General features: G+C 44.0%; 1 protein-coding gene across 2 annotated transcripts; it reads left to right on the top strand.

Annotated features, from left to right (window-relative positions):
• The first annotated feature begins 6 nt into the window (after positions 1-6).
• On the top strand, positions 7-9,777 carry CCDC127 (coiled-coil domain containing 127). Of its 2 annotated transcripts, none has more exons than XM_006018984.3 (3): positions 7-251; positions 1,701-1,829; positions 7,228-9,777. In XM_006018984.3, exons 2-3 carry the CDS (start codon positions 1,709-1,711, stop codon positions 7,899-7,901), a joined length of 795 nt encoding a protein of 264 aa, XP_006019046.1. In that variant the 5' UTR covers positions 7-251; positions 1,701-1,708; the 3' UTR covers positions 7,902-9,777. The 2 variants fall into 2 exon arrangements, with proteins under 2 accessions (XP_006019046.1, XP_006019045.1); XM_006018983.2 differs by lacking the exon at positions 7-251 and adding an exon at positions 260-434.
• Positions 9,778-14,060: the final 4,283 nt, after the last annotated feature.

Genomic DNA, 14,060 nt, shown 5'->3' with positions numbered 1-14,060 from the left:
CGCGGGGTGGGGACGGGGCTGTCGTGCGGTTGAACGAGCTCCGCCCCGAGCCGGCCGCGGGAGTTGGGGAGGGGCCGCCCCGGGACTCGAGCCCGTGCGGCTGGGGCGGCCGATCCCGCAGGAGCCTCCTGTCGCGCGCGGCTCCGCTCCGTGCCCAGGCCGCTGATCCCCAGCCCGGGCTAGGGGCTCTTCCACGGGGTCAGGCGAGACGCGACACCCTAGGGGCCGGCCCCGCCTTCAGATTCAAGCTGGTGAGAAACCAGCTACAAAGTTGGGAGTGCTTCCCAAGCAATACCCGTGCAGCCCACCCGCCCACCTCTCTTGTAGCCAGGCAGACAGCTGCGTGCGCCATCGCTCCTCAGCACCTGTGCTTGGCTCCGCTGACCGCAGTTCACGAGCCGGCGTGGGATCCACGCAACACAGCGGGGCCAGAGGTGCGCCTGCCTACCCACAGCGGGCAGCCGGGACCCCTACTCAAAGCCGTTCTGCTCTGCCGGGGTCTGGCCCAGGCACCTGTGGGAGCAGTATTGCTCTTTAATTTTTTGTAGTTGAAAAACAGATCAGAGCTAAGACCTGGTGTTTTCTGAAAGTGCCCTGAGTCCAGAAAGATTGAGGATCACTGGCCTGGGCTTTTTTCAGTCTCCTAAAACATTGGATGCTGCACTTGGGTCAAGAAGGGATTTTACCCCTGGTCAGGTTGGCTCAGGCTATGTCACTTCTTGTCTTGCTCTGTATCAAACAGAGCAGCCTTCTCCCTGGGATCTCGAGCACAGGAAAGGAAGAAAAGGAAATAGGCTTCTCTAGCTGGGAACCAAACCCCAGCCGCAGCAGCAAGAGCACCGAATCCTCACCATTGACTACAACCTTTTATAGAAGCAGGACTTCGGCTGCTGTGGTTCCCCTGCTTTACCGGTGCTAGGATAGGGTGTTATGTCTTGCTTGGTGTCGGTGTTGACAGCACTTTTACAAAGTGTTTAGATCATGGATTTGCAAGGAATGATTTGGATGGGGGTCCAAACAGCAGGCAGGGGGTTGGACTAGATCAGTGTTTCTCAACCTGTGAGTCACAGCCCAAAAATGGGCCGCAAGAATATACGAAAGGGTCATGGAATGGGCTTTAAATGGCTTCTCCGTTGAAGGAGAAAAATATGGGAAGGCATGGCTTTTCCCTTGCAGGCTGGTAGAGGTCTCACCTGCTTGCCCCCCACCACCACATGCGCACACATGCCTGGAGTGAGGGGTAGTGGGTCAGGAGTAAGGGGCACCAGCAAGGCCAAGGGGCTGTTTTCTACTTAAACTAATTACTGGGTCAGGACTGGTCATCGATTTTTACAAATAGGACCCGATACAAAAAAGGTTGAGTACCACTGGAGTGGGTGGGCTCTGGAGGTCCTTTCCAGCCCTACTTCTCTATGATTTCTAAGTTGAAAAACGTAGCAGAAACCTGTACTGGCTTTGTGGGCTCACCAGACTGTAGGCTGTGCTGAGATGGGTTCACTCCTCTCCTGAAGGTGGGTTAACTTTACAGAAAAAGAATTCAAAATTCATCAGTTTAGAGAAGAGGCAGGAGCAAGGCTCTCCCCTCCCCAGCCATCATGGTATTCAGGTGCATTCCCCCTGCTGTGTTGTCCACTATCGCATCCCCCTTTTTCACCAGTCCCTCTGATGTAGCTGGTTTCTTTTCTTCTGGGCACTTAAAGGTATCTCCATGAATAATTTAAATGATCCTCCACACTGGAACATCCAGCCTAATCAAAGAAACGGTGATGGTGACGGAAGCAAATGGAATTATGCTTTGTTGGTTCCCATGCTGGGATTGGCTGCATTTCGTAAGTATTTTTAGTACAATCAGCTTTTGCTTATCTGGTCCAAAACTCAATTGAGCATACAGTGTGTTGCAGTATGGAGCCTCAGAGCTTGGTGTCAGGTTCTTCAAACAAGCAGGTTCCTGGAGCACTGCAAATGGAGTGAAACAACATCTTGCTCCCTCTTCTGTTTGACTGATTGAAGGGATAGCATTGACATAAGCCAGTAGAGAGAGCCAAAAAGTAGCCATCCAGATGGAGCTGCATTAGCCCACAGCCTTTGAAAGTAAAGGAAAGAACTTGGTGGATATCCTGGAGCTGTATGGATGGAGGAAGGGGAGAATATATTCTCTAGCCCATGAAATGCTGCAGATCTGGAACAGAATGTTTTTCCACTGAACTGTCAGAGCATAATTCAGCAAGCCAGTGATGTATGTTCAGGAGTACTGTGCTGTCGGTAAGAGAGAGCCTGTTCACACAGCTACTGACATGCTTATTTAACTATGTACGCCAACTTAATACTGAGTCCATTTTGAAACAAGTCTGCTTATTACCAGTTGCCCATTAACTGAACTATTGGTAACCGGCTGGCTTCTTAAGGTGTTGCAGGATAGGGGAGTGGAGAGGAAGGATCTGAAGTAGGAGAAACAACCTAAAGATCAGTTCAGGGAACTACATGCATTAGAAGGATTTATGGAAGAAGGCATAGAGGTGTCTGCAGGAAAAGCTGACATGAGCACGTGAGGTTTGTGGTATTGGGAAAAGAGGATGGGCAGGAGAGTATAGGCATGGGATAGAGTTCATATATAGGAGTCTACAAAAACTCAAGTAGGCAGCCAGCCAGTTTTGTGGGGAGATCATGGGGCCTATGTTTTTGTGGGGTGATTGCAGCAGTGCTTTCCTCCCCACCTCCCACCTCTGATTGACTTAAGGGCCCTGGTGGCCCTGCCCCTTATCACTGATTGTCTGTGAGGGTTGCCCATCATATAGCCCCTACCCCTCACCACCAATTGGTAAAGAGGGGTTGGGCTGCATGACAGGCAGCCCTTTCAGCCAGTCAGCGTTGGGAGGCAGAGCTGGCACACCCCAGCTGCACACAGCTGGTCTGCAGGACCCCGAAAACTGCTTATAGCATTTTATTTTCAGTAAGTTTTCTTTGTGGATTTTGTAGACATTGCCCAATTTCGCAGGCAATGCCGGGTTTTGTAGTTTTCACAAAATCCATGAAGTTGTGATTTCAGTAGATCCCTATTCATATGTCCATGGAGCAGCATGTAAAAGTCAAAGTGATAATATTTACTTGTATTGATAGTGCCGGAAATACCAAGGTGGAGGTAGGAGTCTCATTTCAGATGCATAGAAAGTCTATGCCATGCCTAACAAGTCTGACAGCAAAGTCCATTTCCAAGACAAACTTTATCTTTGAGGTTTTTTTCAGATTGCATGTACATTTTAAAATCTGCCAGATTAATTGCACTGCTCACTCACTTGCTCTCATTCTTTGCTGTTTAAAGAAAGTTTCAGAATTTTCCTATAAGGGATTTAAGCAGTCATGAACAATCAGACATATTCAGAGACTGGTTTTGCATTCCTTGTTAATAGAGTTGCTTGACATTAGTAGTGGTCTTGGATATTTCAGGAATTCAGAATTATTCCTTAAAAGGCTGAAACAGAAGCTATGATTGGTTGCACTCAACACTCTGGGTTTTCCCCCTTGAAGAGCAGTATAGTCCATAAAATAATCTTAGCTTCTCTCCAAGAAACTTTCTGATCACAGTGTCTGAAGTACACTAATGATTAGAAATTTTGGATTACATTAATTCTACTGATTAAGTACTATGCGTCCATGACTGTTGTATTGATTTCCTCCGTTACCGAGCAGATTTTTCACAATGTGCCATGTAAGTAAATATAGCCATTTCCCTTGTAATATTTTTTAAAGAGTTTTGTTTTTTTACAAGAAGGAGCAGAAGGCTAAAACTAAAAATGAAGAATGCAGTCTGGACAGTAGCAAAGATACTCAAGACTTAGAGCCAATGGCTAGACAAAATCTTCTGAATCATTTAGCCCAGGGGTGTCAAACTGCTTTGCCCGTTGGTCCTCCCTCCATTGGTGAGATCTAGACCCACCGCTTGCAGCTGGTGAGCAGTGTCAAGGAGCCATAGAGGTTAATACAGCTGTCCCTTCTCCCCACTGCTGAAACACATCCCCAGCAGGGTTCTCAGATCTTAGCAGCAGGTCCTGTCCCAAATTCCTGGCTTTTCAGGAGTCCTGTGGGCCAGATTCAGCCTTTGGGCCATATGTTTGACACCACTGATCTATCTCATCCTCTAGAATGACTGTAGAATTTTCAAATAATGAGGTCTGTCAGATACTAAAATCACTTGCCCAAGAAGCTTCTAAGCCTGACTGAGCCAACAGGGTTCTGGGATACCCAGGTTCTCTTCAGTACTTGCAATAGACACTGAGATTCTCTTAGGAAAGAAAATAATAAAGTACAGAATATCAAAGTAACAAGTCTTCCATTTGCATCCTCTGTAGTTTGGGTTGCTGAGAGAATTTTACCAGTATTTTATTAAGTTCCAATTTGCAGCTATAGCCTGCTGAGAGAGAGCACGCAAACCTGTGTGCTTAAGAAGAGAGTGGGGGAAAGAGAAGGGGGAAAAAGGACTATGGCATCAGAGTCAGTCCGGAAGAGCCAGGACCTGGTTCTAAAGAGATTATCCTCATTTCAAAGAAATTACCATGTTCTCTCTCCCCACCTTGATCCCCAGTTTTTTTAAGTCTTCAAATTCAGGCCTTTCCTAGCATGGGAGCCTCCCTAGAGAGCTTAAAAAAAAAAAACAACTAGTGAAAATGGTGAGTGTGAAAGCAACTTTTGGTCAGTCTGCTTTAAAAACAAACTTTTAAAACCTGCTTAATAACAATGATTAGTAATGTGAACAACAATAAATACATTCACCATTTCCATTAAAATGTTAATACTTAAAATATGCATCACTGGTACTTCTTGAGATCCTGTATGACCAAAGCAATTTTGTATGTCTAAAATTAGGAAGATTCAACAAAACCGCAACCCCCCTCATACAAAACACACAAAAAGAATTAAAGTGGTCTCTTGTAAGGAAAAAAAACCCTTTCTAGTCTTTTCTAATCATAAGAAAACAAAGGCACGCATGTTTAAGTCCTTTGCAAACCACATTTGATAGCCTGTCTCCAAAGCGGAGTGAAATTATTAAAAAAAGTTATTCAAGAACTCTTAACACAAACATGAAGTGTCGAGCAAGTGATGAGCATCAACTTCCTAAGTACAAGAGCAGTGGTTGAAGTGGCTCAATATGCATCCGTTTCATCTCTGCAGGGAGTTGGATTAGATTATCCTTGGGGTCTCTTACAACCATGAGATTGTATAATCAGAAAGATTTTGGTAAAATGAAGTAATAGTATAATGGATGCCTGCAAGAATGTACATTACACATACTCCAGAAGAGTAAAGTCAAGGTGTACCGGAATAAACAAAAAAAACCTGCCAGAACTGAGGCAGAAGAAGCGGTCTCCTGATGCTTAGACGGATCATAATCTTTAAAGAGGATCCAAAGCATTTACATTAGTCATGTTAATATAACTACTCTACTATTTTGAATTCATCACCTTTTTTATTCAATCTATGACTGAAACAAAAAATTCTGACATCAAAGCTGGCAATGTCAGAGGCAGAGGACCTCACCTTTACATTTTGGCAGCGTGATATGGTGCTCCTTCTATAACCCATTTTCAAAGGAAAGAGTTGCATGATTTCTCAAACTCTCTTTTCCTTCAGTCACACTTCAAAACTCAGCGTTTGTTGCACCTTCTACCATGCGTTTCCAGTTCTCTGTTGCCAAATTTTTTCCTTGATGGCCTAACTTTGTAAAATATATATCAACTTATAAGTCAATATGTAATCTTTCACAAACACATTTAATAATAATATTGCTATGTCCTACTTTGACTCAATTGCTAAAAAGCTAGCAAATAAAATCATTAGTCAGCCATGCTTTTATTTTTCTGCCTACACCTATTACTGTTCTCTTTCTGCAATGGTGTGAGTGTCCAAGGGTTAAAAGACTACCAGGCAGGTTTAATTTCAAAATATTTAAAAGGAAGAATGTATGTCCTCCTTTTAAAATAAGATTTTGGTTTGGGATTTTTGGAAAAAACAAATGTATATTTGCTTGTGAAATCTTAAGACCAAATACATGCTTGCATACAAGGACTAGTTAACTAGTATTATGTAACATATATCCATCAGTCAGTCTGCAGTGTCTAAGACAGCATTTAATATCTCATGATTAGAGTTCTAACTGAAACAGTTGATCTGAGTTTTCTGGAGGGAAAATACATTATTTTCCACAGCATAATAGGATTATTTCAGGCCAAGTTAAAAAAAAAAAAACCCCATAAAAACCACACACGTCCTCAAAGTAACAAACTTCCTTAACCCATGAATTATTTTTAGGTTATCCAAATGACAGGAATACATACCCCAGCCTCACCAATGATTTCAGGCTCTCCTCTGTTTCTGCCTCAAATTCATTACAAAGCAAAGGATTATAAAAACAACAGAAAGGAAGTTGGTGTACTTAAATGCACTTTCCAGGAATGATTACTAGACTAGCTTAATTCTTTCTGAAGCTCTCGCCCAACTTGTAGAGATGGTGTAGTTTTATACACTTCTCTTTTTTACTACCATGCCTTACCAGAATTTAGGACTATTTTTGTAACTGCTCTAGCGAGCTACATTTCTCCATCTGCTCTATTTTCTGATTCGTGGTGCTAGAAAAGGGTTGTGAAACTATCTACTCTACAATTTTGACCTCAGCTGATAAAGCTAAGGTTAATAGAATAGCATTTCTTTTTCTGAAATAATGCATTGCTTCCCTAGTGTCACTTCTTCCTGCCACAGTCTAAATTTAATAAATATGCTGCAAAGCTTAATATATTTTAAAGAAGTATTTTTTCACTTAGTCTGACCTCCTTTTGTGATCACTTTGTTCCTATGGCTTTACTATTCATTTGCTTTTCTCTCCTCACACTGCCCCTTCCCTGTTTTTTGTATTCCAATTTCTCTCCTTATACATTGGTTTCTGCAAATGGTTTCACAGCATCTGATGAAGTGAACTTGGGTTCACAAAAGCTTGTATTCTTATTTAGTTGGTCTGTAAAGCTGCATATCTAGCCTGCTTCGTTTATAATACCAGAGGACCATAGAAGCATATATTTTATGGGATAACAGTGTGGCCCATGTCAGCTAAGTTATTGTGGAATAAAAACAAGCAAGCTATTACTGAAAAACAACCATTTAAATACCTCAGAAAAGAAGTTGTGTTGTGTGTGTTAGTATTATGCATGTTTTATATGTGGAATTTGTTTTGTCCAACAGGTTGGATATGGTCAAGAGAATCCCAAAAAGAAATAGAAAAAGAGAAAAGAGAATATTACACCAGACTGGCATCTCTACAAAGAGATCTTGAATCAAAGTACCGTGACATAATTGCAGAAAATCGCCGTGCGGTAGCTCACCTGGAGTTAGAGCTTGAAAAAGAGCACAACAGAACCCTAAGTTACCGTGAAGCTCTCATCTCCCAGACTCACAAATTAGTGCAGGAGAGAAGAATTCTAGAACAGGATCGTGAAAAGTTAGAGCAAGAAAAACATGTTCTGCTGCGCTCAGGGGCAGTAGGTGCATTGTACCAGAGCTGTCTGGCAAAGGAAGAAGAATGGCAAAAGAGAGCCAATGTTTTACTAAAAGAATTTGAAGAAGCCCTTAAGGAAAGGCAAGAAATCTACTGCAGTCTCATGCTGCCCAGAAACCAGCGACTTGAAATAGAGAAAAATTTGCTTATCAGAGCAGCAACTGATCCTGTTGCTGCAGACATAGAGATGGAAAGTGGTTTAAGGGAGATTTTTAAACATGATACATACTGTGGCAATTTACTAAACAAGAACAAAAGTCAAAATGGAAGATTAATGTGGCTCTATCTCAGATATTGGGCACTAACTGTTGAACTACAGAAGTTCAACAGGGTAGAAAAAGTCATATTGGAGAAGTCATGAGTTGGAGGGAAGCAATGATATTTCATGCACTATACAGATATAATGTAGATCAATTCACTAGTATTCTGAAGCTGGTAATTTCTATAGCATAGCCCTCTATTTTTCCCTCCTTGTTATCACAGTTATGTGAGGGTATCTCCTGTGTCAATGCCTTTCCCTCAGTTGGCCAAATGCTCAGTGAGCAGTTTTCTTAACCATAAGAGCATGTGAACTAGCTCTGCTTTTGGAAGCAGTCTAGGTACAGCAGCATGGAGCTCTTCACAGGCTAATATACTTTGTTGACTGTCACCCCTGTTAACTGCAAAATGTACTTTGTTTTTCTGAGCCTAAGTGGCACACTGTCCTGATTTCCTGCGTAGCAGTTTGCCACTGGCTTTCTTCAGTTAGGCTAACCTGAGGAAAATATTTGGAAGAAACTGGGGTTTCTTGTCTCATTTTACAGGTGTTGGAGGCCTTTGCTGGGTCAGTGGGGAAATAAATATACAAATCATGTTCCAAATTAGTCAAGTTTGCAGTGTCTTTCATGCTTAATATTCCAGTATCACTTTATGCTACATAATGCCTATAAAAAGATATTTTCCCCCAAATCCTGAAATGCTATTTAAAATCATGCCCGAGGGGAAAAAAAGTAAACAGGACTCATCTCTCTATTTTCTTTAGGTTAATAAGATAACAGTCATGCGTCAGGATTGTGCAAGAGCTAAGATTTAAAAGCAGCCACTTAAGAAATAGTGATACAGTGGGAAAGTACTTCCCTTTCTAGATCTAGTTTGCCATCACAGCCCTTTTAAAACTTCTCCTGGACCTTCTGCTGCATTTGTGTCCCAACAGGCTGTTAGCTTTCCTGGGCCATAGTAGGCTCCAGCTTCTGTCTGTGGCACATCTCCCTGGTACAGGTTGTCCGATATCTCTTTATGGCAATGTGATGCTGCTGCTCACCTGTTCTTGGCCCCAGGACAGTTACCATTACTGGAGTAACTTAAGCATAACCTTTTTCAGAGGACTTCAAATTTAAAGTTCACCTCCTTGGAGACATACATCTTTGGAAGCCAGGTACACCGGCTTTGTAAAAGTTCCAAAAACGAAGTTAGTGCTTACTTTGGCTGGCATTATAAATCTATGTAGCTAGACAAAAAAAGCCACCAAGAAAAACAATAAGGTGCACATTTCCCCATCTCAGTTTCCTAACCCTCTCTTGAATGCTTTTTGGGCTTAGATCAATAGTTGCTTAATGCAACAGTTCCCAACTTTAAGTGGTCCATAGGCAGTAGAACTAAGCAAGTGATGTACTGCAGCCATCATATTGTGTTCTTCCTTTCAATGTATCTGGAAAACAAATTTTTCTGTAGCCATGTTAGATGGTCTTGAGAGTAACATGCCATATTGGGGACCACTGCTCCAGAAGGTCAGAATCTACCTTCTTTTGCATCTGAGTTAACCTCAAGAACAATGAATCTCTTTTCTGTACAGCCAATTCCTTCTGCTTTCATACCTAAGCTTTTGCTCTCAGTTTCTCAGATAGCACATGAGTAACTGCCTTATTACCTCCAGACACCTTTCTCAGGTGACCTTTGGATCAGGCTCATTATCTGATCAAGGCCCTGCCAGGAAAGTCTACTTACCAATCCCTGCAGTTCAGATTTGAAAACTGGGTTTGCCTTGGGTAGTACTCATCTTTTTATCCATAGGAGCTCCAATTACATGAATAGTTATCAATAGGTAATGACCCTCCATTCTGAGACCTGTGCCAGGTGCAAGGATTTCTCCCATTAGCTCCTGCAGCTTTTATCTCCATATGGAGGCAAGAACAGCTGAGAAGGCAGACAAGCATTTCAAATTAGCTTTGATTAGTTAATAAAATAATTAACACAATGTTGCTGAAATGTGTCATAGGTTTGGATTTTTGGAGTTTTTCTTCTACTTTTACCTCCATTTTCACAGCATAACACATATTATTAAATTCCTGAATTGGCAGTTCTGTAGTTTGGTCTGAGCTTTAAAACACTGAAAATTTTGGAAAGCCTTTTAAAAATTTCAAACAGAGAGAGAAACGCATCATCATCACTTAAGCAAACTTCTGCCAATGTAGCTGGCATTTAAAGATTAACTTATCAGATGGCATTGAAATAAACATTTGGCTTAGCCAGGTAGTGCATTTGTTCAATAAAGCAGCTTGCCTTTTTGGAGGGTTTTGTGGAGGGGTGTTTGAGGGAGAATAAGGCTACCTGCCTTCTGATAACAACATGTCCTTCCTACGAATCTCCCTCAGCACCCCAATCCACCCTACTCTAGTCAAATGTTCAGAGGCCCTAGATACTCTCATCAAGCCCCAGTGATCTTAAATTGGCAAGTTAACTAAACTAATGGAATGCAGGGTATTATAGCAGATTTGCTATCAATATAAGCCTAATCTTTTACAGGTGTATGAGAAAGAATAGTTCCTGGACTAATGATTCTTAATCAGAGTGCCATGAGATCTTTTCAAGGGTGACACATAGTGTTATCATAACTTATCACTGTGCAAACATGATTCACAAAATAAACCCAGGGATTTCAAATAGGAAATGGTCAGTGTTAAAAAACATTCTTACCTCTTATGATCTCTCTCAGTTCTTTGGAACAGAAGACTTGCTCTTACTATTTTTCTGTAGTCAAAATGAGTGAAAACTAAGAGCTGGTATTTTCTGAAGGTTGCATCAAACCAATTTAGGGGTGCCTTGAGTCTTAAAAGATTGAGAACCACTACCTTAGACCAATATATACTGAAATGGAGATCCTGGATAGGTGGTGAGTTAGTATTTTACAATCTGTACTATAGAACACTGCTGATTTCTAGGTGATTGCAACAGGGTAGGACAGCAGAATTTGCCCCAGTGAATTCAGAGACGGGAACCCATCACTGCTCAAAGATACTCGCTGAGTGTGTATCAAGTATAAACACCATTGCCTGCCATGAAGCTGATCTTCTGTATCAGTTGAGAATGTAAAGTGTGAGTCAGGGACCATTTCTTTACTTTTTCTGGGCACTGGTGTGTGCAGCTTGTTAACTTTAGAGGATTGGGTTCCACAAACCAGTTTTTCATGCTTCATGTATGAGTCACAAACAAGCTGACAAACAAACCAGCAATAGGTTTTCTGAGCACATGTGGAAATGGAACCTGCTGGTATCATATACCCCATTTTCTATCCTTGGAGATTTTTAGAAGTATTCTGTTTCACAGACCAGTGAGTTTTGTAATAGATTAACTTCCTTTGCTTATAAAACACTCATTACCTCAAGTTTAAGATTCTCATGACCTCTCAAAGTAGGACTATCAACAATTTACAAAAATAGTCACCCATCACAGCATTATAATGCACAGTATTATAATTAGAAAAATGTCAGTTTCCCAAGCATATACAGAAAATATACTCCAGGGGCATGTCTACATACGTGCTTTATCATGCATTAGACTATTCTAATGCACAGTAAAGTGTCACCATCTGTCTGTGTGTGCTATTAGAGTGCATTAGATTAATGTAAAGTGCCGCTGGCTAGTACTGACAGATACAGGTACTAGCCAATGGCACTTTAATGTGCCTAAGCGCACGTATAGATGGTGATGTTTGGTGCAAATTGTGCCTGGTCAGCCACACTAGCAGGGGTCCAACCTCCTTCCTGCTGCTGAGCCACATGGCTGGCAGCTTCTCCAGCTGCATGACATGGGCAGCTCTTCAGCTGCCCAACAATACCACCTGGACCCCTGGCCTGCCCCCAGGGCCCCTGCCTGCATCTGCCTGCCCCCTGAGCACAGTGCCCCTCCTCTGAGGGCACGTACTAGGTGATGCAGCCTCTCTGACCCCTGGGGCCCCTGTCTGTGTCTGCCTGTCCTCGGGGCACATCACCCCATGCAGCTCCCGAGACCCTGGCTCTGAGCCTTGGGACTCCTGCTGGGCAGAGACTGTCCCCTGGGCACTGTGCCCCAAGGCAGCAGATACATGTTGCTTAACGCTGCCACCTGGAGCCTGATTCCCCCAAGGCCCCTACCAGCCCAAACCTAACTTCTGGGCACCATACCCCATAGCAGTGGGCACATGCCACCCAATGCCAACACCCAGAGCCCAGACCTGAGCCCCAGAGGCCCCTGCCAGCTGCTGCCATGTTGGGCTATCCACCTGTGGGGAGACAGGCCCAGGAGCCCAACTGGACTCACCAGGAGGCTGTGGATCTCATTGCAATCTGGGGGGGGCAGGGGCGGGGGGCATTGAGGTCCAACAGCAGTTCAGCTGGGCAGCAAAGGTCAACAGGCATGATTACACAGCCATGGCCAAGTGGATGCAGAAGCATGGACACTAGTGGTCCAGACAGCAATGCTAAGTGAAAGCAAAAATCCTGAGAGCACAGTGGGTCTGTATGACAGACCACAACAGGCAGTCCAAGGCTGTGCCGAGGACCACATCATTCATGCACAAGCTGGACTGCATCCTGTCCCTCCACGGACCCTAGCGAGGCCTGGTATGTGTTCTGGTGGAGGCTGTGCCTGCCAACAACAAGCACTCACCAGGGGAGAGCCCCTCGGGGTTCTAGAACCAGGGCCCAGTGCACTCCCTGCCCTTGGCTTTACCTGGCAGCTCAGCGAGCCTGGGCCACCACTTGCCTCAGCTACTGTGGCAGTGGGTCCCCAACACAGAGGGCAGGCCAGGGATGGCCCCTGCACCCACCAAGTCCAACTCCTCACCAGAAGGGGCTGCTGCCTGAGTGGTCAGGCACCATGCCTCAGTGCTTGGGACACCTCACCCAACCTAACCATCTCTCCACAGCTGAGGATGGACTCAGATTGCCAGGAGTTCCTGCCACACCCTCCTGCTAAGCCCTGCATAGGGAGGAGGGCCAGAGGAGAGAGGGCACCATGGCCACCTGTGCCTGCGCCAGCTCACCTGCTCACCCCTAGGCTGCATGCCCGGAGCCAGGACCCTGCATGGGGAGTGGAAGGTCTTCCCCTCCCCTTCCTGCCCTGCCTGACTGAGCTCCCTCTTGCCAGTGGGTGTGTCTACACGAAACACTTTAGTGAGCATTAGACTAATTTAATATGTAATAAAGCATCACTGTGTATATGTGCACAGCAATTACTGTGCAGTGTATTACGATGGCACTGGATTTGTGACCCAGATACCTCGTTCTGGGTAGACCCAAAACCCTCAGACTGACCATGACCTTTCCATTCAATAATAGGCGAATTTTATTGATACACAGTGATAGCAGATAAGAATAATGCAAAAAAATCATTATCTACCAGTCACAGAGTTCACAGAATCAAAGTATATCTGGCCAGTATGCGAGCTTCACTCTGAGCTTCCCTTTTGAATGTCAGATATCAGCAGCCCAGAGATCAAAAGCAGAAGCCCACCCCTCCTCAGTCGGGTGGGTGAGAGGCTGGTGGTGTGTTCTCTGTCCATGGTGGCTTCAGGTTCCCCTCTCAGGGACCCTTTGCTGTTCGAAAATCCCTTTTTTTGTATTTTTTTCCCCTCCTGATGACTCTTCATTTCTGGGCATCATCGATTGGTCTCCCTGTGGTCGTCATACTGTCAACATTCTGTCCTGTCAGTATATTCCCTTGTTTTACAAACCCATCACATGCACACATTCAAATTTGGTTCTTTCCGGTGTCCTCCTAATTTGGTCCATTTACCAAAACCAGAAATCCCAAGGGCTCTGCATCTGGGCACTGACCTAATACCACCTTATCTCATGTTATGGAACAGTGTGGTACATGTCTTCAGTTTCCCAGCCTGTGTATCTTTTTCTGCTTGCTTGTGTCAGACACAGTGGGCCTTGAAGGAAACTGTCACAAACAGGCTTTTAGAAATCAATTAACCCTTGCTGTTGCCCTGGACCATTGTATATCTACATACATGCAAGCCAATTCCCAAAAGCAAACCTCTAAATACCATTTTCTAGCCATCATATTAGTCTAATGTACATTAGTCTAATGAACATCTAAACCTGTTGTCACGGGATGGGGTCCCTGAGGATGGCAGTGATCCCCCTAGGTCTCCTTAACCGTGCCAATCCTGCCCAATAGGCACCTTCTTTCTCACCCACCATGTCTTGCTGGTAATTTTAGTAGATTGGGAGGCTGCCCTTGAGTTTGTCTGGACACGGTCCTGCTGGACCCTGCT

This window comes from Alligator sinensis, unplaced genomic scaffold, assembly GCF_000455745.1.
Source record: "Alligator sinensis unplaced genomic scaffold, ASM45574v1 scaffold428_1, whole genome shotgun sequence".
Classification (NCBI taxonomy): domain Eukaryota; kingdom Metazoa; phylum Chordata; order Crocodylia; family Alligatoridae; genus Alligator; species Alligator sinensis.
This window is presented reverse-complemented; position numbering and strand designations above follow the sequence as displayed.